The 26,936-nt window shown below is 41.3% G+C and overlaps 1 protein-coding gene across 1 annotated transcript in view; it reads left to right on the top strand.

The window, feature by feature from the left end:
• Positions 1–8,403: 8,403 nt before the first annotated feature.
• The window catches only part of syne2b (spectrin repeat containing, nuclear envelope 2b), a 498,820-nt gene continuing 480,287 nt past the window's right edge, over positions 8,404–26,936 (top strand). Inside the window, 2 exon segments of the mRNA XM_034159894.1 lie at positions 8,404–8,603; positions 16,310–16,371. Coding sequence (XP_034015785.1) covers position 8,603; positions 16,310–16,371 — 63 coding nt within the window. The 5' untranslated portion in view covers positions 8,404–8,602.

The following is a 26,936-nucleotide window of genomic DNA, read 5'->3' as shown; positions in this document are numbered from 1 at the left end:
TCTGAGGCCATAAGAAGATCATTTGTAACCTTCACTAATGCTGTTTCTGTACTATGATGAATTCTAAAACCTGACTGAAACTCTTCAAATAGACCATTCCTCTGCAGATGATCAGTTAGCTGTTTTACAACTACCCTTTCAAGAATTTTTGAGAAAAAAGAAAGGTTGGAGATTGGCCTATAATTAGCTAAGATAGCTGGGTCAAGTGATGGCTTTTGAAGTAATGGTTTAATTACTGCCACCTTACAAGCCTGTGGTACATAGCCAACTAATAAAGATAGATTGATCATATTTAAGATCGAAGCATTAATTAATGGTAGGGCTTCCTTGAGCAGCCTGGTAGGAATGGGGTCTAATAGACATGTTGATGGTTTGGAGGAAGTAACTAATGAAAATAACTCAGACAGAACAATCGAAGAGAAAGAGTCTAAGCAAATACCGGCATCACTGAAAGCAGCCAAAGATAACGATATGTCTTTGGGATGGTTATGAGTAATTTTTTCTCTAATAGTTAAAATTTTATTAGCAAAGAAAGTCATGAAGTCATTACTAGTTAAACTTAAAGGAATACTTGGCTCAATAGAGCTCTGACTCTTTGTCAGCCTGGCTACAGTGCTGAAAAGAAACCTGGGGTTGTTCTTATTTTCTTCAATTAGTGATGAGTAGTAAGATGTCCTAGCTTTACAGAGGGCTTTTTTATAGAGCAACAGACTCTTTTTACAGGCTAAGTAAAGATCTTCTAAATTAGTGAGATGCCATTTCCTCTCCAACTTACGGGTTATCTGCTTTAAGCTGCGAGTTTGTGAGTTATACCACGGAGTCAGGCACTTCTGATTTAAGGCTCTCTTTTTCAGAGGAGCTACAGCATCCAAAGTTGTCCTCAATGAGGATGTAAAACTATTGACGAGATAATCTATCTCACTCACAGAGTTTAGGTAGCTACTCTGCCCTGCATTGGTATATGGCATTGGAGAACATAAAGAAGGAATCATATCCTTAAACCTAGTTACAGCGCTTTCTGAAAGACTTCTACTGAAGTGAAACTTATTCCCCACTGCTGGGTAGTCCATCAGAGTAAATGTAAATGTTATTAAGAAATGATCTGACAGAAGGGGGTTTTCAGGGAATACTGTTAAGTCTTCAATTTCCATACCATAAGTCAGAACAAGGTCTAAGGTATGATTAAGGTGGTGGGTGGACTCATTTACATTTTGAGCAAAGCCAATTGAGTCTAACAATAGATTAAATGCAGTGTTGAGACCCAATGTAACCTATGTATGGGTATTCCTCTTCAAGAGGCATTTTTATCTGATGCAACTTATTCAAAAAAATATGATACCCCTCCTGGATTATTTTGCCTGGACAGATTAGCTACACTATAAGTTAATCTATTTCTTTTGGGAATCTACCTAGGCATAGCCCTTCATTGACACTGTTGATACACTGACTGACCTGATTTTTGACCACTTTTGTTACACTGACTGATTTACTGTGTTTCACCTTGACCTGTCAATGAACTGAGATGAAATAATTTTAGACTCATCTTACTGTTTGTTCTCTGTATTGGGGTCACGTGATACATTCACAATCAGTACATCTTCTATTTGGGGCTTCATATGGCTTATGGCAAGGTTGTGAAATGTATACGCTAAGAAGTGACCTGTGACAACAAATTTTGTTGCTTGAGCCAGTTCTCATTTGACAGATAGATGTGACAGATAGATGGCTACTTTCAGAAGAAAGGGATGAAACAGTTATCTGCCTGTGGTGCTTAATCCGGCACTGTGAGGTGCTTGCACATGCTCCAACACATGATCTACAGACATAGTCAGTACTTAACAAATATAATACGGTAGCATATTTACATGAATATTGTGTTTTTACTGCCGACAACAGTGCCATGCTGCTGGGAATCTGTGGATGATGGCGTACGACGTCTACTCCAGATATGGACTGGTGGAAAGGGGCTCCATCCCACTGGACATTGACAACGTCCACATGCTGCTGCAAGGTCAGTCTCTGTTTGCCACCAATCCAGGATATATATTCTTACACCACACACCAAATCGATGGTGTCTGAATCATCAAAACAATGGGCTTTCTGAGACATGATGTCTTCATTTTACTACGATCATGGTAAATACAGCAGGATTGGTGGGATGGTTAAAGTTAGCACTTGATATCATAGTATTCACCAGTGTTCGATATTTCTACTGCTCAGTCTCTCAATGAAAGCTCAATCTCTGGATTTCTATTTCCTTTAACCCTTAGACGACCAACTATTTTAGCAACTTAATATGAACACTGACTTTTTATTGGAATACGTCTATTTAAATGATTGTTTCAGGGTTCTTCATATTTAGTACACTCCCTAATATAGTTGTCTAATGTAGTAAGGTATGGAATTTGATATTTATTTCAACAAAAGTAGGCAAAAAACACACACTGATTATCTTGTCTGTTGCATCATGTAAAATGCAGAATCATTCATCATGTTTTGATGCATTTTTGATGTTTTGATGCACTTTTGGTGCATTTTTTCTTTGCATTAAAAATGAAAACAATACATCATATGAAGTGACGTTTCTTCAGTACAATATGTATTACAATGTGGTAGGATAGTCATAGCATCACGATATGCCGTAACGACTCTATATAAGGGTGGTCTGACATCTCAGTGATACTATCTTCACTGTCTGATGCTGACTCATCTCCATCAATGGAGCTATTTTCATCCTCACTTTGTGCATCAGGAATCAGTTTCAATGCTTGTGCAGCTGTAAATCTTGCTATTCTTGGTCTGTTGACCAAGCTTCCCTGCAAAACAGTAAATATAATGATTAGACTTGGCAAATTACAATACCATCTGAAACTATAAAAATCTCATAAGTGAAAAATTTGGATTATAGTTGCCACACGGATCGGCCGATCCTTGCACAATTCTATGAGCACATGCAGGACAAATAGATTGACAAATTCATGGTAGGAAACCTTTTTTTCCCATTTCATTTGTAGGAATATTGCACAAACATACATGCCTGGGTTCATAAATGACCCCACTCAGTTGTTTGAGGGTTAAGGGCCCATCACACTTAGTATGAATGAGCTGAATCAGGCGGAATGTAAGAAAGACATCATTTGTGCCACATGTGGGAGGGAATAAGAACTGCGGACGACACCCAGACTGCACTCTGACCCGCCCCAACTGTTTCATGCACATGAGCCTCCAAATGCAATACAAATGTAGGTGGAACCCTGTAAGAGTACCTGGACAGCTGTCAGAATACAGTAAAAAACAAATAAAATGCACTTACAAGCTGTATGATTGTGGTGCAATTGCTGTTCGGCAGAATATATTCCAGTATCACTCGAGGTGTACTCATGGTGCATTCAGGCACATTCTGGACTTTGGCCAGGCTTTGATGTGGTGGAAACATGCTGAACGTCCCCCCGAACGCGATCAGAATGTCATGAATGCCGTTTTCACGCTGTCCGATTGTTTAGAATGCAGTCAGACTGCCTTCAGACGGCACTTCGACTGCCATTCCATATTTTTCCACTTTGACTGCTCCTGAATGTTTTGAACATGAGCAAAACGTGATTTGCAAGAGTGATTTTGCAGTCAATAAACAAACACAAAGTTGAAAAGTTGGATCACAGTGTTAAAATCCCTAAGCCGCGTAAGAAATAAATCCAGCGGGAAGAAGCGCTGAGGTGACTGTCCAGGAACCTGTGGTTCGATTCTATCCAGTCTGGTGCATTTAATGACTCTGGAACACAGGTGAACAGCAGTCTGGCACGCAGCGCATACCCGCCGGAAAGTACTGAGGCGTCTGTTTTTGGACTGCGTTTAAAAAAATGTGACAACATCTTGAATGGATGCTGTGAATTGAAAACCCACACTTTGAAGGGACCAACTGTGGAAGGGCTGGAGGTTTGGACCAAACCCATGCCTAAACGCGCACCAACATCACATTATCATGGCACTACATGGATCATATGTGGCTTGACGTGGATCATATGCGGCGACACGAGCCACTCAAGGCTGGACGGGGCTGAAATGACAGGTCGGTCGTGGCTCACTAGAGGCACATGCAAGGTACAGAGAGACACATAGGGGCACCTTAGTAGAGGATATGTGATGGCTTAAAACATGGATCATTCTTCAAATAATTGCTGACACACCCATGCATGGCTCATTATTCATGGCTTATTATTCGTTGGGACCGAGGCTAAATATTAGACAAAGCAGCCATAGTAGATTTTTGCTGCATTCTGTCACTTTGTCCAACAGGTACTCATGTTTCCACATCCATGTTAAAGTAAAAGCAGGCCTCTATGCATTGCCTATACCGCTTCCAGGGATGTGATGTTCAGGAAATTTGTTAAAAGCAGACTTGAAATTTCAAATGCCATTCGACAGAAGGAACAGGAAAGCAAATTTTATCTCGTATTAATAAAAAACAAAAATCCTTTGTACCATTTTTCCATGAATTTGTCACTGTTGTAGCAACAGTAAAAAGTTGCCCTTCACCCACTTTCTCCAATCAAACCAACAAAAGTTTCTAACTCCTGTATCTTGCAGCACAGTTGTAATCTATATTTTAATTTTTTTCTCACTTGCCTACTTCCGCCAACCTTATCCCCCATTCAGTTAAGGAACTCTCCCCCCTTGCTGAATCCAGCTTGTGCTAAGAACTACCTTCCTTTTCTGGGCTGCCCCCCCCCATTTTGCAAGAACTGCTTTGAGGCCAATTGTAAGTTCACAGGTCTGATGGCATGATTACCACATCGAACATCCACCAGGGTGTTCTGGCCCCAAGCGTACATATATGAATACCCTTGTGGTTGAACAAGATGTTAGGGATGGAGAGTCCGTCACCAGCACAGATGTCCAGGAACAATACATTCAATCAATACATTCATTCATTCAATACAATACAATCATTGTGTTCAGATCAAGAGGACAATTCACCTCAATCAGTTCCCTCTGGGTTTCTTCATCATTGCCAATGCAAGCATTGAAGTCCCTCAGTAGAATTATTGAGTCCTCAGCAGGAACATTTTCCAGGATCCAAGTTTGAGTCTCTGTTGGAGTGGACCTTTTACAACAGTCTCACAACTGCAAATCCAAAACATCAACATGAAATTGTTTAACAATTTACCTCGGTCACACCCCACGTGTCCGTTGATGAGAGAGGGAAAGATGGCCAGGACTCAGTCCAGTTCTCAGATTGACCTCGCCTTTAATACAGAGAATAAGCCAAAGTAACAATAACAGAGAGTCTCTGGGTTCATGCTTAGTTTGCCCTAGCAATCAGGCTCTGAGCATCTACCTCTTCCTGAACCCATATGCACTATCTGAGTTTCTCTCTAAACATTGCGTCACTACGCTAAGATGTTGTATTCTTTCTTGATTGGTCCACGTCTCATCCTGTGTGCAGTGCAATCTTCTGTGCTTGACACACAGTGTCTTTCACGATAATTACCTAAAAAGGAGTTGTTATGTGCATTTAACCATGTCTCATTCTAGCCACGGAATGTCTGACCCATTTATCAGGTCCCCACAGTCTATCTACACAGTTTCTTGTTTTTTAACACACACTCAGCAGGTGCACAGTAGTTACACAATAACAGCATTTACTGGCAGTTACAAAATACGAGGTCTGTCCAAAAAGTAACAGACCTTTTTATTTTTTGCAAAAACCATATGGATTTGAATCACGTGTGATTGCATCAGCCAAGCTTGAACCTTCGTGCGCATGCATGAGTTTTTTCACGCCTGTTGGTTGCGTCATTTGCCTGTGAGCAGGCTTTGTGTGAGCAGTGGTCCACCCTTCTCGTCGGATTTTTATTGCGAATAAATGTCTGAATGATTTGGAGCTTTGCTGCATCAAATTTTTCCAGAAACTGTGAGAGACCTCCAGGTGAGCACCATTCGGAAAATTTAGATGGCTTTCAGCGACGATTTTATGGGGATTACACAGATTAAGGAGTGCTCCAGCCGTTTTAAAGACCACCCACAGCGTCTGAGAGTGCGGCGCACTCCGAGCGCCGATCGACAGGCTGAAACCCCGCTGAAACAACCAGATCATTTCCAACGTGAAAGCTTTGTTGATCCGGGACATCGTCTGACTTTCACAAAAAGGCAGAAGACATGGACATCAGCACTTTTTTTGGCACATTCTACTGTTACAGGAGTTTTTTTCATGGAAAGAGAAGCGGAGGATTGTGCCACCGTGCCGCTCATGGCGCGGCACAAAACCACCTCCGTGTTGGTCTCACAGGACGGCTTTAATGTGGCTTTCAGACGGCTTCCAGTGGCTTTTCAGTCGTGTGACTATCCGAGAAATTGTGCATGAGCTGGACATGCCAGAACATGTCCTGTGAGGCTTCATCACGGCGTTGCTTTGCGCCATGCGGCACCGCCGCGACACGCAGAATTCCTCCGCTCCTCTTTCCATGACATAAACTCCTGTAACAGTGGAATGTGCCATTCATTTCCAAACTGGACGCTGTGTTTTATCCGGGATGTCCTCTGACTAGCACAGGAATTGTGGAAGACGTGGACATCTGCTCTTTTTCGGCACATTGAGACAGACGTGCGGAGGAATTCCGCGCGTCACAGTGAAGCGGCATGGCGCAAAGCAACGCCGTGATGAAGCCTCACAGGACATGTTCTGGCATGTCCAGGCTCATCCACAATTTCTCGGTTAGTCACACGACTGAAAACCCACCGACAGCCATCTGAAAGCCATCTCAAAGCCGTCCTGTGAGACCAACACGGAGGTGGTTTTGTGCCGCGCCATGAGCGGCACGATGGCGCATCCGTCCGCTTTTCTTTCCATGAAAAAAACTCCTGTAACTGGAATGTGCCGAAAAAGTTCTGATGTCCACGTCTCCTGCCTTTTTTGTGTAAGTCAAATGACGTCCCGGATCAACAAAGCCTTCACGTTGGAAATGATCTGGTTGTTTCAGTGGGGTTTTAGCCTGTCGATTGGCGCTTGGAGCGCGGCGTACTCTCAGCAGCTGTAGGCGGTCTTTAAACCGGCTGGAGCACTCCTTAATCTGTGTAATCCCCATAAAATCGTCCCTCAAAGCCATTTGAATTTTCTGAATGGTTACCACCTGGAGGTCTCTCACAGTTTCTGGAAAAAACTGATGCAGCAAAGCTCCAAATCGTTCAGACATTTATTCGCAATAAAAATCCGACGAGAGGGGTGGACCACTGCTCACACAAAGCCTGCTCACAGGCGAATGACACAACCGACAGGCGTGAAAAAACTCACGTATGCGCACGAAGGTTCAAGCTTGGCTGATGCAATCACACGTGATTCAAATCCATATGTTTCTTGCAAAAAATAAAAAGGTCCGATACTTTTTGGACAGACCTCGTATCACTTTAAGTTATGCTAATATAATGCAAACCAGTTAATACACAACAAACAGTGGATAATACAAGAAAACAGTACACTTTATTAATAAAATTCATAAGTAGTCAAAACAAAGTGGAAACGTAGCACAATCAATAAACACGTGTTCTTTTGCATAATATAGTCTTCATCTCCAAGAAAGCTGGGAAGTCTGAACTGCTGGTTGCTGTATATACACAAACATGTCAGACTCCTCTCTGGAACACAAAATTCCATTGAGGTAGCCTTATAATTGACTTGGGAAAACACCCAAATAACAGTACTCAGCCGGGGATTGCGAGTATCTCCACACCCACCTGTTGCCTCTCATCCTGGACAAAGTGAGAGTTCAACCCCTCTTCAGGAGTTTGGCTCCAGAGCCCATACTCTGCAATCCCAGTAATTTCTAGTTGATATTGCTCAACCTTGGCGACTTCACCACCAGAGAAGTGATGTTCCACATTCCAAGAGTGTCAGGCAGTGTTGGCTGACTCCCCTTCCACTATCAATTGAGCAGCATACCAGACCCTTCATTCTCTCCTTGTGCATGGTGGGTCCATATGGAGGCAACACTATGATCTTTTTTTTTTTTTTTTTTTTTTTCTACTGTATTAAGCAAACAGTGAGTGAAAAGTTAAAAAAAAAAAACATCATTCAAGTACTTGGTTTTGGAGCATGTGCTGACAGTTTTTCACAAATTCTTGATCCTAAATGTTTCATCTTGCCAATGCATCGCCTCCCATTTCACTGTCACTAGCTGTCACTTTAGTGGATGATTCAAATGTGGGAAACGAAAATGTTCATCAAATCTTCCATGAAGATTTACCACAAATCTTTCATGTTATTTATCACCAAGTGCCTGTGAGACAGCAGGAGGGTTTAAATTGTTGCACAGCTTGTTTGGGCAGGCCTTTGTGTGTCAGATTTAAAAAGAAAAGGTGGAGCTGATCTCTCCTCACCTGCTTCCCTGCAGGCTTGAGACAGAGACTGCTAGCTAGTTTGACAAGAATCGCTCTCAAGCTCATGTAATGTCTGCTTGCTAACATTTCTGCAACAATCATGGATGTGCAGCGTATGGAGTCAATGCGGGAAACCGTACGACTTTCTAGACATCTGTTTTAATCTGATGTGTACTAGATCGTGCTGGTGTGGGAATATTTCCACCTGATTCAGCATCTAAGCCTAACAAAAGTGAGTTTAACTGCTTTTACTTGGTTATTTTTGCATTTATGCAAACAGAACTGGTTTAGTGTCAATACAACACTATCATGGATTTGAACTGTAATTCTTTACCATTAGTTAAGAAACGGTGACTGAGATCATATCCTAACTTATTCACATTGTCTCTTTAGAAGCAATTTGAAGATAATGATTTAGGATGGAGATGACATGAACTTCAGCTCAAATGCTTTTAAAAGTCAACTGTACTCATTAATTTGGAAGAAATGCTTGGGGCATTTCTTCCCATGCTTAGCTGCTTGGTCTACTGGCACCGCGACCTGGTCCTGGATAAGCAGCAGAAAATGAATGAATGAATGAATTTAGAAGAAAAGTACTATTTTGTCTTTAGCCCTACATTCAACTCAGGATTTACTCACTAAAATTTCACTGAGCAACAGGATACTTTGGTGTTTTCAGTATAAATTATTGCCCTCAAGTTATCCAATCTCTGCTCTTCACTGATCCCAGTTACAGATGTACAGTGTATGATAGTTTGTCAGTAGTTGTTGAATAATACATTGCCTGTTTTAAGTGGTTCAAAAAATCTCTTGCTTGCATTTTTGTAGGCACTTTATTGTGGGTTTATGTTCTGAACATCACCCTTTGTAACATACAATTAGTATAGTTGTCATTTGTCAAAAGACAATGTGAAAATTTTGCTCATATCTAGATCCTATACTTTGGTTGCCAATATCTGATCATGATGCGCTAACAAGGAGGGCTAACGCTTCATTTCCACATACCTCTGTGTATGCATCCTTGAAAAACTTTTACCCATTAATTTCTATGGAAGCCTTGGTGAGGTCTGGTGTATGTACACAGCTCCTCCTTTTGTTTATTATGGTCTAGAATTTGCCTCAACTACATTGATACTGTGCATGTACTGTGTACTTCAAAGCTAGGTTGGTAAGCTAGCAAGCTTATGAAAAGTACCAAGCTACCTACTTCAAATCAGTTGTTTGTCTTTGGTGCAAGGTTTCTTCAGAGGATCCATGGGAACTATCAGAATGATTGTATCGAATGAGTGATGAGGTAGCATCAGTTTTGACATTTTGGCGATGTAGCGTGATGCTCTTTACATTATCCAGCATGCAAGTGCCTCAATGTTGATGACCCCAGTAGCTGGAGAATGACAAGGGGAAGTTGAAGTTCCACATGGCTGCAGCAGATAGATCGTTATTTTGTGGGAATGGACCAGTTGTCTGCCAAGGTGGTTACTATCCAGAACCCAAGTTAGTTTCATGGTATTGTAAATGCTGCAAAGCATGGTACCAGTGCATGCTCTTACACTTTACTTGACCTGAATGTTGATAGTGAAACTGTATCGTTGTGTAAGTGAAAACAAGCTAGTTTAGTGAGTTTAACACACGGGTGTAAGTTATGTTTTAAAATTTTGTGAATAAAATATCCCACAAACATGAACGCAGGTCTCACAAAAGGAAGTTGACAACGTTTAAGTAGTTTAAGGATTTCAGTTTAGGGATCAATTACTTCAGGAAATCTTGACTGTAAACCCTATCTCTGCAAAAATATATGTATTTTCTTGGGGTGGGGGGGGTCACTACAGCCGGTGAGATGGGGAGGTGAGCCCCGACGTCACTTTTTGAGCTTTCAATGCCAATTCTTCCTGTCATCATGAAGCAGAATTCAAGAAGTGTTGGCTTGTTCATCCACCCTCACACGCATGAGTCAATGGGTGGCACGAAGCCCCATGCACATAAACCAAATTGTGAAGATTTTTTTGTGTGACTTACATTTTTGAGACCTGCATTCATGTTTTGGGAGCTATTTTTTTCAGTATTCATGTTTTGCAATTTTATGGTTTGCAGATAATTCCTGATTTGTAGCTGATTCACATTTTGGGGGTTAATAAGGGTTCTTTTTTGCCACTTATAATTTTAAGTGGCATTTTTGCATGTTTGACAGTTTTCTGTTGTACCTTCTTTACTTGATCTTAGTTATTGCTAGTTGACAGTTTTCTGTTGTACCTTCTTTACTTGATCTTAGTTATTGCTAGTATAACCAAAGCTGTTGTTCACCCCTCTGAGTCTCATGTCTTTGAGATTTATTCCTCAAAACCCACCAGGGAGAGTTTTTCCTGACCACTGTTACCTATGTGCTTACTCAGGTGTGTTGGAAAATGTTGACCTTACCCTTCTGTAGTACCTTGGAGTGACTTATGTTGTGATGTGGGCAACATAAATAAATTGAAATTTTTGTGCATGTAACTCCATGTTGTAGTGCTTGACAAAGGTTTCCCAAAGTAATCCTCTGCCCACGTGGTTATATCAGCTATTGATGAATAACAGTTCATGAGGCAGTGTCATCTAACAGAGATCAAATGTGTTGAGATTAGGCTTGTGCTTGTGCCTTTTAGGCACTGACATTCCTCCACATTCCTTGAATCATTGAATATCCCGCAGTATCAATGGAAAATTATGCAAATCCCTTCTAATCCTTCTGTGAGAAACAATCATTTTAAAACATTTCAATAATTTTCTCACTTATTTGTTGAGAAACTAGAGATCCTCTGCCTCCATTGCTTACCCTATGACTCTGTTGCCAGGCACTACATCATTTACTTATTTTTACATCATTATGTGCCATAAATTGCCCCAGTCCCGTCTTTTTTTGAAATTTGTTGCAGGCCTTAAGTGCAGGAAATAATGTATGGTCACAAATTAAATTAAGTTGACTACTCAAAATATCTATCTATCTATCTATCTATCTATCTATCTATCTATCTATCTATCTATCTATCTATCTATCTATCTATCTATCTATCTATCTATCTATCTATCTATCTATCTATCTATCTATCTATCTATCTATCTATCTATCTATCTATCTATCTATCTATCTATCTATCTATCATTGTTTTGTTTTTTAACATCATTACGAGACCTAAATTGCCCCAGTCCCATCTTTTTTTTTTTTTGCAGACATTAAATACAGGAAACAGTACATGAAAACAAATACAATGAAGTTGACCACACAAACCTTTATGTATTTACCATACCATTCCAAATCTTTCTGAATTGGGTTTGCATTAGCTTAAAAGCAATGAGACTCAGAGTTGATCCATATGATGCAATACCTGTCTCCCTCTGCGTCTGTCTCTTCTTTCACTGAGAGCTACTGTGCAGTCTTCATTGCTGTGATCCAAACAGCTCGGGCCCAACACTGAGAAAAAATGTGGTAGAAATTCAATGTTGTCAAAGCTACATTTTGTGCACAAAACTGTCGCAGCGGGAACACAGTGCGAGCAGCTGGGACGTGTTGCAGCACATCGCACTGCTGATGTGGAGAAAAATAAAAACCAGCTGTATAATTAGTGAAAATCACTGGGTTGATATAACTAATAAATTACAGAACCCCGCAGTTAAATAACCCTGGTTAAATTAAAAATAAATGCGACTCATAGGATTCGAACCTGCAATTTACAAAAGCTCTGATTACCAGATGGAAACTTTACCATTGCACTACAATCACCATCTTATAAGAGGAGCATGAAATGGCTAGAATCAACAAGGAGATGAAAGTATTTTTTTAAAAAAAGAGAAAAAAGCCCTGTGATAACTGACCAAACAGCATTTGTTATGGTGTATTTCTGCTGATACATGAAAGTGGCGTATTTGTCACACCATTGGCTTGTCCTGCGGCGCACCACTCACAGGACACACGTGTCATGTCAGACAGACATGACATTCAGATCGCCTGCTGCGTGTCCACATGAACTGACAGTCCATTTAAGCTGGGACAGCCTGTCCATATGTGCACTGTGAGTGTTTTCCAGCCTGTCGCAAAAGCAATATATGTTTTTATGTATTTCCACGTGAGGACAGCAAGCACATACACGCGCATGTCCATAAAAAAACGGTACATGTTTTGCAGCTGTCAGTTCCAGAACACCCCAATCTCATGTTTTTATTTTCATGCTCCCGTCACAAAATGATTCAAATTTTCATGACAGGTTTTTTTTAACTCACTTTTACTAGCCCTACTTCTACCCCCAACCCTAACCTTAACCATAACCTAACCCTACTCCTTCCTCCTACCCTAACGATAACCACCCCGATCACCCCTCCACTTCACTTAATTTCGTGCAGCCATCACGGAATGTATTAGAATGAATTTGTGCTGCTATGACGAAAATGAGGGGCTTTTCGTTATAATAACAAGAACCAATAGATGAATGTATATTTTGTGCTGCTGAATCATGACATGCTGTGAGACTGGGTTGTCCAGAACCAGAGATGTGAACAGCTGCTGCTGTTGGCAGCCAGCCAGCCACACTCCCTGTCCGTTCAGTGCAGAGACCAAGGCATCACTCTGTGATCAGATGAGAGGTGCCTTGCCTGTGGGGGGCATGTGCGAAATGCATGCACACGTGTTGTGGGGGGAGCTGACACTCTGGCATGCCACATGTGTACTTGGAAACTTCACAGTCATGGGAGACAAATTTCACATCCAGCTCAAAAGTGATCACCTGCTGATTGTTTTAATGCTAACAGTGCGAATGTCCACACATTTTAAGTGCCAAGCAAGCTGTGTTCGATGTTTGTGTGTGTCACCTGGGATGTGGCCGACACCTGCCGCGAGAGGGTTCGATGGGCGCTCACATCGCACACTCTGTCTTTCAGCCGCTGGTGTGCACAAATAGTTGTAGCAACAAGTGTATGAGTGGTGAGGATTTTGTCAACTGGAATTTGGCCGGCACCTGCCACGAGAGGGTGTGATAGGTTCTCACAGCGTGATGCCCACACTTTGTGTAAAACATACTGTACACAAAAAATGTGTAGTAGGTCGACAAAGCTGGTGCCAGTACTTAAAAAAAACCTACAGTATCAGCTATGAATATCTTTCCAATAGCCTTATGATCATACTGAAACACTGGCCTGACAATGTCAAAACAATGTATTTTTTTTTGAAGGATTCCCAATGCAGATTTTGCACATGCTCATTCACCTTTCATACACTGTTGCATTCATTTCTTCAAAAAAAAAAAAAGGAGTAATAAAAAATGAAAAAAAAAAAACTAAGAGATGTGAAAGGATCTGGAGACACCACAGAGAACATTATGCTGCCTGCAACTTCATTCAGCATGACTGGTTTGGTGGTGGGTCAGTGATGGTCTGGGGAGGCATGTCCCTGTAAGGATGCACAAACCTCTGCAGGCTAGACAGTGGCATCCTGACTGCTATTAGGTATCTGGATTAAATCCTGGACCCACTGTCAGACCCTACGCTGGTGCAGTACGTCCTGAGTTCCTCCTGGTGCATGACAATTAATGGTCTCATGTGGCGAGAGTATGCAGGCAATTCCTGGAGGATGGAAGGAATTGATACCATTGACTGGCAACCACACTCACTGAACCCAAATCCAGTAGAACACCTCTGGGACATTATGTTTCAGTCCATCCATCACCACCAGGTTACATCTCAAACTGTCCAGGAGCTAAGCGATGCCCTTGTCCAGATCTGGAAGGAGATCCCCGGGACACCATCTCTCATGTTATTAGAAACATGTCCCAAAGTTTCTTTGCTTGCATACAAGCACTCCTCAACATTTTGAGTTGCTGCAGTGAAATTTTGGCATTTTGTGTCTTTAAATTCAGCCCTCTGTAGGTTGCCAATTTTCATTCCCATCAACCAATGTGGCATCCTTTGATTCCTAACACATTGCCCAGTCCATATCAGGAAAGATATCCAGCATGATTTTTTTTTTTTTTTTTTTGCCCATTGATATCTAATGTGTTTTCAAAGTGTTCCTTTATTTATTTTTTTTAATTGATTTTATTTTTTTAAATAGAGTATAATTAATTGGCCACAGTAACAAGAGACAACCTTGGTGTTATTGTTTTTCGTTAAATGGTAATCTTGTCTGACCTGCTTCAGTCTCAAAGTTTTCTTCAACGGATTTTGTGATGGCCCCTTCACACATAGTGTGAAGTTTGGATGAAGTTTGGAGGAAGTTTCGACGAAGTTTGTACAAAAATGGCGAAATTGCACGAAACAGTTCGAAATTAGCACACCACGAAACATCACGCCAACGGGCAAGCGCGCATGAACCTGGTGTGAGAGTTCCTGCATGTGCTGGTGTCTTTTGGGCAGGAACATACAGTGCCAGCTGTGGCACATTGCCCCGCTTATGTGGAGGGAATATGAAAAACAGTCATTATCTGTGGGACCACATCACACCGTTTATGTGGAATATATCAAAAAAATTATAAAACCAGCCAGTACCTGGGGGACTACATTGCACCGCTTATGTGGAAAAAACAACAACAAAAACATACAACCAACTGGATGCGAACTCGCGCCATCCAAAAGCTCTGATTGCCAGTCAGAGACTTTACCACTGAGCTACAGAGCTGTTCTTTGAAAGCTGCGGGAATCTGCCTCATATCAGGAAGGACATGGAAGTATTACAAAAAAAACTAAATCACACACCATATAAAAACATTGCATTTATCAAGCAAGCAATACAAATATGATCCATCTGTTCCTCTGTAAATGACCCATGGTCACTGACATACAGTCATGAAATGAAATGAATGAGAAGCAGTTCACTCATCTCATTCATGTCCACATCTGCTGGCACATCTCCAACCGGCGTACATGTGTCTTGTGGACGATGCACCGCAGGACACCGCATCATGTGGAACAGCTCAAGTGGGTGCATGTTCTGATCTACATGTTCTGATCTGACTGTCCATTTCAACCTGGGAGCAGCCTGTCCATGTGTGTGCCGTGCGTGCGCTTGCTCGTTGCACCACTTGCCACAGTGGTATATGGTTTTATTTATGTCTACTTGATAACAGCACACAGACACGTGTGTCACAGTGGGCAGTTGTTTGTCCATCTCCATCCAAACACAGTACGTGGTGTCCAGCTGGAATGTCCAGATCCACAGATTTCCACAGCCGCTTCAGTGGAGGACACATGCAAGTGGTGTTAGATGTTCATGCGTGTCACTTGGAATTTGTCCGGCACCTGCCGCGAGAGGGTGCGATGGGTTTGCACAGCGCACACTTTGTCTTTAAGGCACTTGTGTGCGCAAATAGTTGTAGCAACAGGTGTACGAGGCGTTGGAGGCAGCAAAGACATTGAACAGTTTGCACATGATTCCTGCATCATGCATACTAAGTGTGCACTTCGTCCAAACTTCACACTATGTGTGAAGGTGCCCTTAGCGAGGACGATTTATAACCGTCATTAATGGAAGTTCAATAATTGCATTTTGCTATCAATTCAAAAAGTTTCTTCATAGCAGCAGCAGTAAATGTTAGAGTATGTTTAAATGACTGGATAAGATGTATTTTTAAGTGAAATATGAAGGGTATTCTGACGATTTAATTAAAATATGTGATTGTTTTAAAATAAGCATTATATTAGCAAGTATGCATAGGGTGTCCAAGGGGTTAAAGTGTGCCTATTTCCAGTGCCAAAGGTTCCGAGTTCAAAGCACCCCTGTCCATTCTCCATGCAGTGTGGAGTTGTGTTAGGAAGGACGTGAGTGACTGGATGTGAAGCACAGTACTTGTAGCGTACTTTGAGTATCTCGTCTCACATAAACACAAGATATGATTTTTAATAGATATGTGAACTTAGCAGGCTAACAAGAAACATTGCTTCATGTGTAAATGTTACTTCCTAACTCTTCTCTGTTTACAGTGGAGCAAGAGCAGATTCAGAAGAGGACTTTCACCAACTGGGTCAATGCTCAGCTAGCAAAGGTAAGCCATCATTTTAAACCCTGGTCTCTATCAAAGGCTCAACTGCCGTAACGATGTTGGCGATCCAGGAAATTAGTCAAACTAAATATTTCACCAGAAGTTGCACTGAAGTAAAAATATGAAGCAAATTGCTGGAAATCACGTCAAGTACTTTTTTTTTCTCTCCCTCAAAATTGTATATTGAGGAAGTCGGACATCCGGGACATTGGTCACATGATCTGAAGCGCACCATAGTTGCCATTTTAAAATAAGTGAAAATGAAGTGACTTCTCTTTGTCTTCTGTAGCATTTTGAGCGGTTCTGATGTAGTAAATATGCCAAAATGGTGCTGTGTTGCTGGCTGTACAGCCAGTTAAATACAAAATTAGGGCCTAAAGCAAATGACAACATTTTTGTGCTAACCACAAAGTAACACTGTCACCCGTTTTGAAAACGCCATTCACATTTAATCGGATAAATGCTCTCACTCGTAAAAAAAAAATGTAGCATACCACAAGTTAAACTTCATGGAAGCCATTTTAAGATATCAATCATGACTCATGACTTTTTTGTTGATTAAAGTCGCTAATCGGAACTCTTGGTGCGGGCAAGAAACGAGACTCGTCCGCTGCGTCACACCTGAGTTTTTATTCATTCCTCATTAACGTGGCTGTTTGTAGTCAACCAACTTTCAGATGTGGACTGGGCCATTGATATCTCCCACTTCGCCGGTTCATCAACTGAAGTTAAAAATAATGTCCTCTATTTTGTGGGACTTGGCTCCTTCCTTCAAATGCTGCCACTGTTACCGGCGTCACGTCGGCTCACCAGCAAACTGAAGTTACAGCCTCTTGTGTAAAAAAGGGAAGGAAAAAAACAATATCCTTCATGCGTGGTTTTTGTGGAACTTCAAGTGATTCGTTTTGCGCCGCTGCCACCATCTGTTAACATCTGTTAGCGACTGCGCGTCTGTCCTCTGGGCCATAGGTCCGACTCACTCCTTCTGCTCTTCTGGCCTTGTTCTGGTGTTCGTTTGCTTCGGGCTGTCTGCTGGAACATGTTTGAAGCCCACTTGCCATAGATAATCACTCACAAATACAAACTCTCTTATTACGAGAAACACCAGTAACGTAATAGTGATGACACATCGTTTGCTAACTCCTCACCACTGAAATTAACCCGGTACTGGTAGCTCAATTTACAAGTTAAAAACTCCCCATATCTGTTGAAATTTGATAACTCTCCGACCATACAAAAGCATGTACGGAATGCACACTTTCACTTACTATAAAATGGCACTGCTGCCATGACAGTTACGCAACAATGACACCACGCCGTCTTCCTCAATAATTTAATTACCTAGTCTTTTATTTTGCTTGGGACGCTGGTGAGAACGGTCGCATCTCCTCCTCTCTCCTCTCTTCCTGCCATCTCTATCTCTCTGTCCAACCTTCAAAGTCCCGACTTCATCAGACTGTGAATTCTTCAAATTGCATTCAGAATAACCATGGAATTGATCAGCTGGTCTCTCAACGTTATTGACACCATCTTTTCAACAAGAAAATCTTGGCTGTGGGACCCTGTGTGCCCAGAAGGAACCTATCCCACAGGCTATGTTCTCGATGCCTGGAAGGAGTGGCACATGGCATGCTTGGCACCACTCTCTGTGGAAGACGTCAAGGATTTATTCTTATTTGTCTTTATGGTAGCTGGGCTTTTGCTGTTTTGGTTATTGCCCTGCCCTGATCTTCTGGAAAATTGCCAAGACGGCTGCCAACAAAACTACAATCCCACGTCTGTCTGTCACTTTCCATCATGAAAGTGATTTTAAGGATTTTCATGAAAGAAATAATGACTCTTGTGTCCTAATGAACGGTGGGAATAAAAGGAAAATACTTACAAAGTCAGAATAAATAGGATGAGGATACTGTTCTGTGCATGGGGTCTGTCTTACTCAAAAATGAATTGCATTCTCATTTTTTGGTGAGAAAAAAAAAAGGTTTTCTGAGTATTTTGGGATGCTGAAATTCAATCTGCTTTTAAAGATCCACAATGATGTCCAGTCTTCATCCAGGTTGAACACTATCAGAAAATGTGTTTTGCAGATATTCTAAGATGACATGGGTTATTGTTTTCTCTCTGCCACATGCTTCAAGAAAGGGATGGACCTATGCAGGACTGAACTCTTAGGATGCACATCTGTTATATATATATATATATATATATATATATATATATATATATATATATATATATATATATATATATATATATACTGTATTTACTCTATTAAACATCCTTTTGCTTGCTGAGCAAAACATCCTGAGACCTGCAATTTTCAAAAAGGGGGCATTTATTGATGATTACTTCCATGCATGCTGTACATAGCAGAGCCTTATGGTATACATATAATGAATGTTTATGAATTCAAAGGTACGAATATTTAATTCAGTGAAAGCTCGAACATTCCTTTCAATGAGGCGAAGCTGAGTGGAATGGTATGTTCCAGCTTTCACTGATTAAATATTAGTTCCACTGAATAAATGTAAAGACATTCATTATTTGTTTTATATAACAGCTAAAATAGATCCTTGTCATTTGATATTTTATTAACTTATAAACAACAGAAAAGGGACTTACATTTTGGTGTTCCACTGCTGCTGAAGTCCAGATTGTAACATGTAATCCAGTGATGCTGTGTACTGATTTTGGACTTCAAAAAAAAAAAAAAAAGAATAAAAAAAGAAAAAAGAGAGACTTTGTTTGGTTCCTCAGTCCAGCCAAAAATCACATCAGCTTTTCATCTGACCAGCGCTTCACACATCCAGACGGCTTACAGTGGAATAGATTTTGTGTGTGTGTATGTGTGTGTGTTACAAGAATTAGCAGCGACAGTTAGCTCAATCAAATCATCGTCTTGGTAGAGTCGTTGTCCCCAGCGCACACACACATGCAACTGTGTCGGTGCTTGTGCATGTGTGTACTACCAAAAAAAATATTGTGTACTTCCTCAGTGCAGCGAAAAAAAAAATCATGTCAGAATTTAGTCCAGCTTTTCATTCTTACTTACTGCTAATAGCCTCCAGACACCGCAGTGGATTTGTTTTGTGTATGTGTGCACATGCATGTGTGTGTGCATGTGTGTGCACGAGCACATGTGCATGTGCGTGTGTGTGCGCACACATGTGCAGAGTGCAATGGTACCAAGCGTATGGAACCAAATTTGCACTGTAAATGCAATGCAGCACAAATGGGATGAATAATCCATGTCATGACACATACAAAGCACCAATCAAATGATAAGGATCCATTCAGCCATTATATAATATGTACTGACATGAGTACTGTATGTATGAGAAGCAGCGCAGACTCTAAACAGATGTTTATCTGCATGCAGTAGCTGCTACACAATTACATAAAAATAGCTCAGCAAAGAAGAGGAAGAGAAGGGGAAGCACCATGGTGTTTGGGTTTTCCTAGTCAACAGGAAATATGTCCAGGAGTGGTGTAGGAACAAAGATAAGCTTGCAATCCTGGCCGAAACGTTGTTATGGGTACGTCCGACAGCTGTGTGTGGTGGTTAACAGCTCATCTGTGTCAGGGGGCGCTGCCCCTGGTGTTTTAGTACTGTTTCTCCGCTCACTGATCTGTTATGAGTTGTTTATCTGTGATTGTCTGTTTGTCCCACGTTGGTTTTGCAGTCTTGTGTGCCTTATGTTTTGGTTTGATGTGTCATGATCAAGTTTTATTTTCCACTCACTTTGTGTTGTCCATTTTACTTTCTTGTCTCTGGTGTTCCATTATTTTCCCCTTGTGTCCCGGCCTTTCTGTTTCCTTTCATGTCACACCTGTTGTTAATTAGTTACATTTGCTTTTAAACCACACCGTTGTCAGTGTTCAGTGTGGGTCACTTACGTTTTCCATGTGTTTGTCAGTCACACGTTGCCTCGCGCTCATCCACCCAGCCTCACACTCTGCCCGACCGCACCAAGTTGTCATCTGTTAGTACATATTATTCTCACTGTCGGTTTTTGACAGTTGCCTTTTGTTTTCTCAATGTTTGTTGGTCACCAAGACTCTTGTTGTCTTTTGGATTTTGTTCCTTTGGATTTTCGTGTCACCTTTGTATTCACTGCGACATTGGAGGTTCATTCACCTTGTTTCTTGCATTAACCCCTTATTTCCTGCTGCCTGCCTCCTGGCTCCAATCTTGACTCTTAGTAGCTTAAAATGTAACAAATTGACTGGGCAGAATGGACCCCACAGGCAGCCTTCCTGATCTGCCCTTCCTGAAATCTTTCTGCGATAAGTTTAATTTATTGTTTAATTTGCCAAAATCAAAAGAAGAAAAGCACTTTATAAAACAGAACTGGGACCTGATACAACAAACCACTAGGTGTTAGACCCCTTCCCTTAACTGTATGCTTTGGAAGGCCTGTTTGAGCAAGACCAGCACCCAGAAGCTCATTGGCCACCACCCACACTGAGCCACTCAGACTTAGAAGGGACTCATCCACTGTTCATACAACAATCCCATCAAAACAGTTCTCCAAGTCAGTATTCCATTAATCTGGAAAACCTTCATGCCCCCAGCTACTTTCCCTCCCATCCGTCACCACCGACCACACTCCCTTGCAGCAGTTAACCCTCTGGAGTCAATTGACATGCCTCCGCGTCAAAAGTCACATGACCTAATTAAGCGGACGTAGCACACAGTCCTCTCCACTCTGAGTCTCTGTTTGAATGCGTGCTGAACATGTGGAATTCAACCTGCACACCACTTTTTAAATTTTGTTAAAAGGCCAAGTATAACTTGAATTATGATTAATAATTCATGCAAGTTTTTTCTAGGACAATATGCTCATATTTGCTGCACATTTTACAGACACCCGCAGCAAAAACAACTCATTTCCTCATTCTGCTGCATGAGAGAGAGGGCTGGAAAGAAATACGGCTCCCTTAACTGCAACAGGAGAAAGGCATGTTACCATTGGTGAAAAACTCAGGAGCTAACCAATCACAATCACCAACCCCACGTGGGTTTGATGACAACCCACAGACCCCACATGGGTGTGTGTGTGTGTGTGTGTGTGCATGCTTGCGCGCATTTTTGTGAATGAGACTTTTCTTCCATCTCTCTCTGTATGTGAAAGCAAACGAGTCAAAAAATACACAAATTTTCTTTATTACTGGTGCAAAATAAATGATCTCCAATTCAGGTAATTTGCTTGCTGAGCAAAGAAAATTATGGTTTTGTGTGGATCAAAAAGCAGACAGCAATCAGTTTTGAAAGTTGTGTGATATTTGCCGTGGTTGGAGTGTGTGTTTAGTGTGTGTGGTGGAGTGTTTTAGCATCTGTGGTTAGTATGTGGTGTACTTATTTTATTTATTTAGTACGTCAAAATAATCAGGCATTTTGGAACAATGTGTCAAGTCTCTCTCTTTTTTTGAACTGCATTAAGATGATCAAAGCGTAGAGTGCATCATCAAGGTCTGAACCAAAGTGTGATCAATCTGATGATGAAGTGGACTTTATTGTTCTGGACTGGACGAACCAGAGCAGGTGGATCCACCGATCTGTGCACACATATCTGCACAGTGGACCGGCCCGAGCCCTTCTCTTTCCATCTTATATCATAAGGATATGATTCCTTCTTTATGTTCTCCAATGCCATATACCAACAAAGGGCAGAGTAGCTACCTAAACTCTGTGAGTGAGATAGATTATCTCATCAATAGTTTTATATCCTCATTGAGGACAACTTTGGATGCTGTAGCTCCTCTGAAAAAGAGAGCCTTAAATCAGAAGTGCCTGACTCCGTGGTATAACTCACAAACTCGCAGCTTAAAGCAGATAACCCGTAAGTTGGAGAGGAAATGGCGTCTCACTAATTTAGAAGATCTTCACTTAGCCTGGAAAAAGAGTCTGTTGCTCTATAAAAAAGCCCTCCGTAAAGCTAGGACATCTTACTACTCATCACTAATTGAAGAAAATAAGAACAACCCCAGGTTTCTTTTCAGCACTGTAGCCAGGCTGACAAAGAGTCAGAGCTCTATTGAGCCGAGTATTCCTTTAACTTTAACTAGTAATGACTTCATGACTTACTTTGCTAATAAAATTTTAACTATTAGAGAAAAAATTACTCATAACCATCCCAAAGACATATCGTTCTCTTTGGCTGCTTTCAGTTATGCCGGTATTTGGTTAGACTCTTTCTCTCCGATTGTTCTGTCTGAGTTATTTTCATTAGTTACAGAATCCAAACCATCAGTGTCTATTAGACCCCATTCCTACCAGGCTGCTCAAGGAAGCCCTACCATTAATTAATGCTTCGATCTTAAATATGATCAATCTATCTGTATTAGTTGGCTATGTACCACAGGCTTTTAAGATGGCAGTAATTAAACCATTACTTAAAAAGCCATCACTTGACCCTGCTATCTTAGCTAATTATAGGCCAATCTCCAACCTTCCTTTTCTCTCAAAAATTCTTGAAAGGGTAGTTGTAAAACAGCTAACTGATCATCTAGAGGAATGGTCTATTTGAAGAGTTTCAGGCTTTAGAATTCATCATAGTACAGAAACAGCATTAGTGAAGGTTACAAATGATCGTCTTATGGCCTCAGACAGTGGACTCATCTCTGTACTTGTTCTGTTAGACCTCAGTGCTGCTTTTGATACTGTTGACCATAAAATTTTATTACAGAGATTAGAGCATGCCATAGGTATTAAAGGCACTGCGCTGCGGTGGTTTGAATCATATTTATCTAATAGATTACAATTTGTTCATGTAAATGGGGAATCTTCTTCACAGACTAAGGTTAATTATGGAGTTCCACAAGGTTCTGTGCTAGGACCAATTTTATTCACTTTATACATGCTTCCCTTAGGCAGTATTATTAGACAGCATTGCTCAAATTTTCATTGTTAGGCAGATGATACCCAGCTTTATCTATCCATGAAGCCAGAGGACACACACCAATTAGCTAAACTGCAGGATTGTCTTACAGACATAAAGACATGGATGACTTCTAATTTCCTGCTTTTAAACTCAGATAAAACTGAAGTTATTGTACTTGGCCCCGCAAATCTTAGAAACATGGTGTCTAACACATCCTTACTCTGGATGGCATTACCCTGACCTCTAGTAATACTGTGAGAAATCTTGGAGTCATTTTTGATCAGGATATGTCATTCAATGCGCACATTAAACAAATATGTAGGACTGCTTTTTTGCATTTGCGCAATATCTCTAAAATTAGTAAGGTCTTGTCTCAGAGTGATGCTGAAAAACTAATTCATGCATTTATTTCCTCTAGGCTGGACTATTGTAATTCATTATTATCAGGATGTCCTAAAAGTTCCCTGAAAAGCCTTCAGTTAATTCAAAATGCTGCAGCTAGAGTACTGACGGGGACTAGAAGGAGAGAGCATATTTCACCCATATTGGCCTCTCTTCATTGGCTTCCTGTTAATTCTAGAATAGAATTTAAAATTCTTCTTCTTACTTATAAGGTTTTGAATAATCAGGTCCCATCTTATCTTAGGGACCTCGTAGTACCATATCACCCCAATAGAGCGCTTCGCTCTCAGACTGCAGGCTTACTTGTAGTGCTTAGGGTTTGAAAGAGTAGAATGGGAGGCAGAGCCTTCAGCTTTCAGGCTCCTCTCCTGTGGAACCAGCTTCCAATTTGGATCAGGGAGACAGACACCCTCTCTACTTTTAAGATTAGGCTTAAAACTTTCCTTTTTGCTAAAGCTTATAGTTAGGGCTGGATCAGGTGACCCTGAACCATCCCTTAGTTATACTGCTATAGACTTAGACTGCTGGGGGGTTCCCATGATGCACTGAGTGTTTCTTTCTCTTTTTGCTCTGTATGCACAACTCTGCATTTAATCATTAGTGATTGATCTCTGCTCCCCTCCACAGCATGTCTTTTTCCTGGTTCTCTCCCTCAGCCCCAACCAGTCCCATCATAAGATTGCCCCTCCCTGAGCCTGGTTCTGCTGGAGGTTTCTTCCTGTTAAAAGGGAGTTTTTCCTTCCCACTGTCGCCAAGTGCTTGCTCACAGGGGGTCGTTTTGACCGTTGGGGTTTTTCCGTAATTATTGTATGGCTTTGCCTTACAATATAAAGTGCCTTGGGGCAACTGTTTGTTGTGATTTGGTGCTATATAAATAAAATTGATTTGATTTAGATTTGATCTTCTCCAGGACTCAGACGCTGCAGAACTCCATCTCAGCGCTGAGTCCTGGAACACAGCAGGGTGGAGACACACACTCTCTCTCTCTCTCTCTCTGTCTATATATATATATATATATATATATATATATAGTGGGGTAAAAAAGTATTTAGTCAGCCCCTGATTGTGCAAATTCTCCTCCTTAGAAAGATGAGAGAGGTCTGTAATTTTCAACATAGGCACACTTCAACTATGAGAGAAAATGAGAAAAAAAAATCCAGGAAATCACATTGTAGGATTTTAAAGAATGTAATTGTAAACCATGGTGGGAAATGAGTATTTGGTCACCCACAAACAAGCAGGATTTCTGGCTCTGACAGACCTGTAACTTCTTCCTTAAGAAGCTCTTCTGTCCTCCACCTGTTACCTGTATTAATGGCATCTGTTGGAACTCGTTATCTATATAAAATACATCTATCCACAGCCTCAAACATTCAGACTCCAAACTCAACCATGGCCAAGACCAAAGAGCTGTTGAAGGACACCAGGAAGAAAATTGTAGATGTGCACCAGGCTGGGAAGAGTGAATTTACAATAGTCAAGCAGGTTTGTGTGAATAAATCAACTGTGAGAGGAATTGTAAGAACATGGAAGATATACAATACCATTGATAATTTCCCTCGATCTGGGGCTCCATGCAAGATCTCATCCTGTGGGGTCAAAATGATCATGAAAACAGTGAACAAAAATCCCAGAACTACATGGAGGGACCTGATGAATGACCTGCAGAGAGCTGGGACCAAAGTAACAAAGGCTACACACTACGCAGAGAGGGACTCAAATCCTGCAGTGCCAGGTGTGTCCCCCTGCTTAAGCCAGTATATGTCCAGGCCCATCTGAAGTTTGCCAGAGAGCATATGGATGATCCAGAAGAGGATTGGGAGAATATCATGTGGTCAGATGAAACCAAAATAGAACATTTTGGTAAAAACTCAAAAGGAAGAAGAATGCTAAGTTGCATTCCAAGAACACCATTTCTACTGTGAAGCATGGGCGTGGAAACATCATGCTTTGGGGCTCTTGTTTTCTGGAAAGGGGACAGGACGACTGATCTGTGTTAAGGGAAGAATGAACGTGGCCATGTATCATCAGATTTTAAGCCAAAACCTCCTTCCATCAATGAGAGCATTGAAGATGCAACGTGGCTGGGTCTTCCAGCATGACAATGATCCCAAACACAGTGCTCAAGCAACAAAGGAGTGGCTCCGTAAAAAGCATTTCAAGGTCCTGGAGTGGCCAAGCCAGTCTCCAGACCTCAACCCCATAGAAAATTTGTTGAGGGAATTGAAAGTCCATGTTGCCCACCGACAGCCCCAAAACATCACTGCTCTAGAGGAGATCTGCATGGAGGAATGGGCCAAAATACCAGCTACAGTGTGTGCAAACCCGGTGAAGACTTACAGGAAACGTTTGACCTTTGTCATTGCCACCAAAGATTATGTTACAAAGTATTGAGTTAAACTTGACTAATTTTCCAGGAGTAAGTTTTGAATGCAGATTCTTGGAGATTGGCACCCCAAAAATTAGATTTTAGCTGGGGTAATTGTTTTCTAAGTGCAGGCTAACTCCATCAGGGGGACATAAACACACACTCATTTTCAACCGCTTATTCCAGGGAAGGGTCACAGGGGGCTGGAGCCCATCCCAGCAGTCATAGAGCGTGAGGTGGGGTGCACACTGAACAGGACGTCAGTCTGTGGCAGGGCCACAAACAAACACATTTACACACACACACACACACACACACACACACACACACACACACACACACACACACACACACCTATGGACACTTTAAAGTATGTATGAGTGAGGAAGCTGGAGCACCCAGAGAGAACCCACACAAACACGGGGAGAACACGCAAACACCACACAGAATGGCCACAGGTGGGAATCAAATCCATGTCCTTCTTGCTGTGAGTCAACAGTGCTAACCACTAATCCACAGTGCTGCCTGGGAGATAAACGAAATGGACAAAATCAGTATTATGGCAAATTTTCACTTCTATGTGACCTAGAATATTAATTTTGGTGTCTAAATCTATGTTTTTGGGTTCAAGGAATTAAAATATGACCATTAAAAAATGACATATTTGTTACCTAGAGGGTGGTGTAGAATGTGTTGGACAGCAATACAATTTTTGACTTTTCATGGTAATATATATACTCAACAAAAATATAAACGCAACACTTTTGGTTTTGCTCCCATTTTGTATGAGATGAACTCAAGGATCTAAAACTTTTTCCACATACACAATATCACCATTTCCCTCAAATATTGTTCACAAACCAGTCTAAATCTGTGATAGTGAGCACTTCTCCTTTGCTGAGATAATCCATCCC

This window comes from Thalassophryne amazonica, chromosome 19, assembly GCF_902500255.1.
Source record: "Thalassophryne amazonica chromosome 19, fThaAma1.1, whole genome shotgun sequence".
Lineage (NCBI taxonomy): Eukaryota > Metazoa > Chordata > Actinopteri > Batrachoidiformes > Batrachoididae > Thalassophryne > Thalassophryne amazonica.
This window is presented reverse-complemented; position numbering and strand designations above follow the sequence as displayed.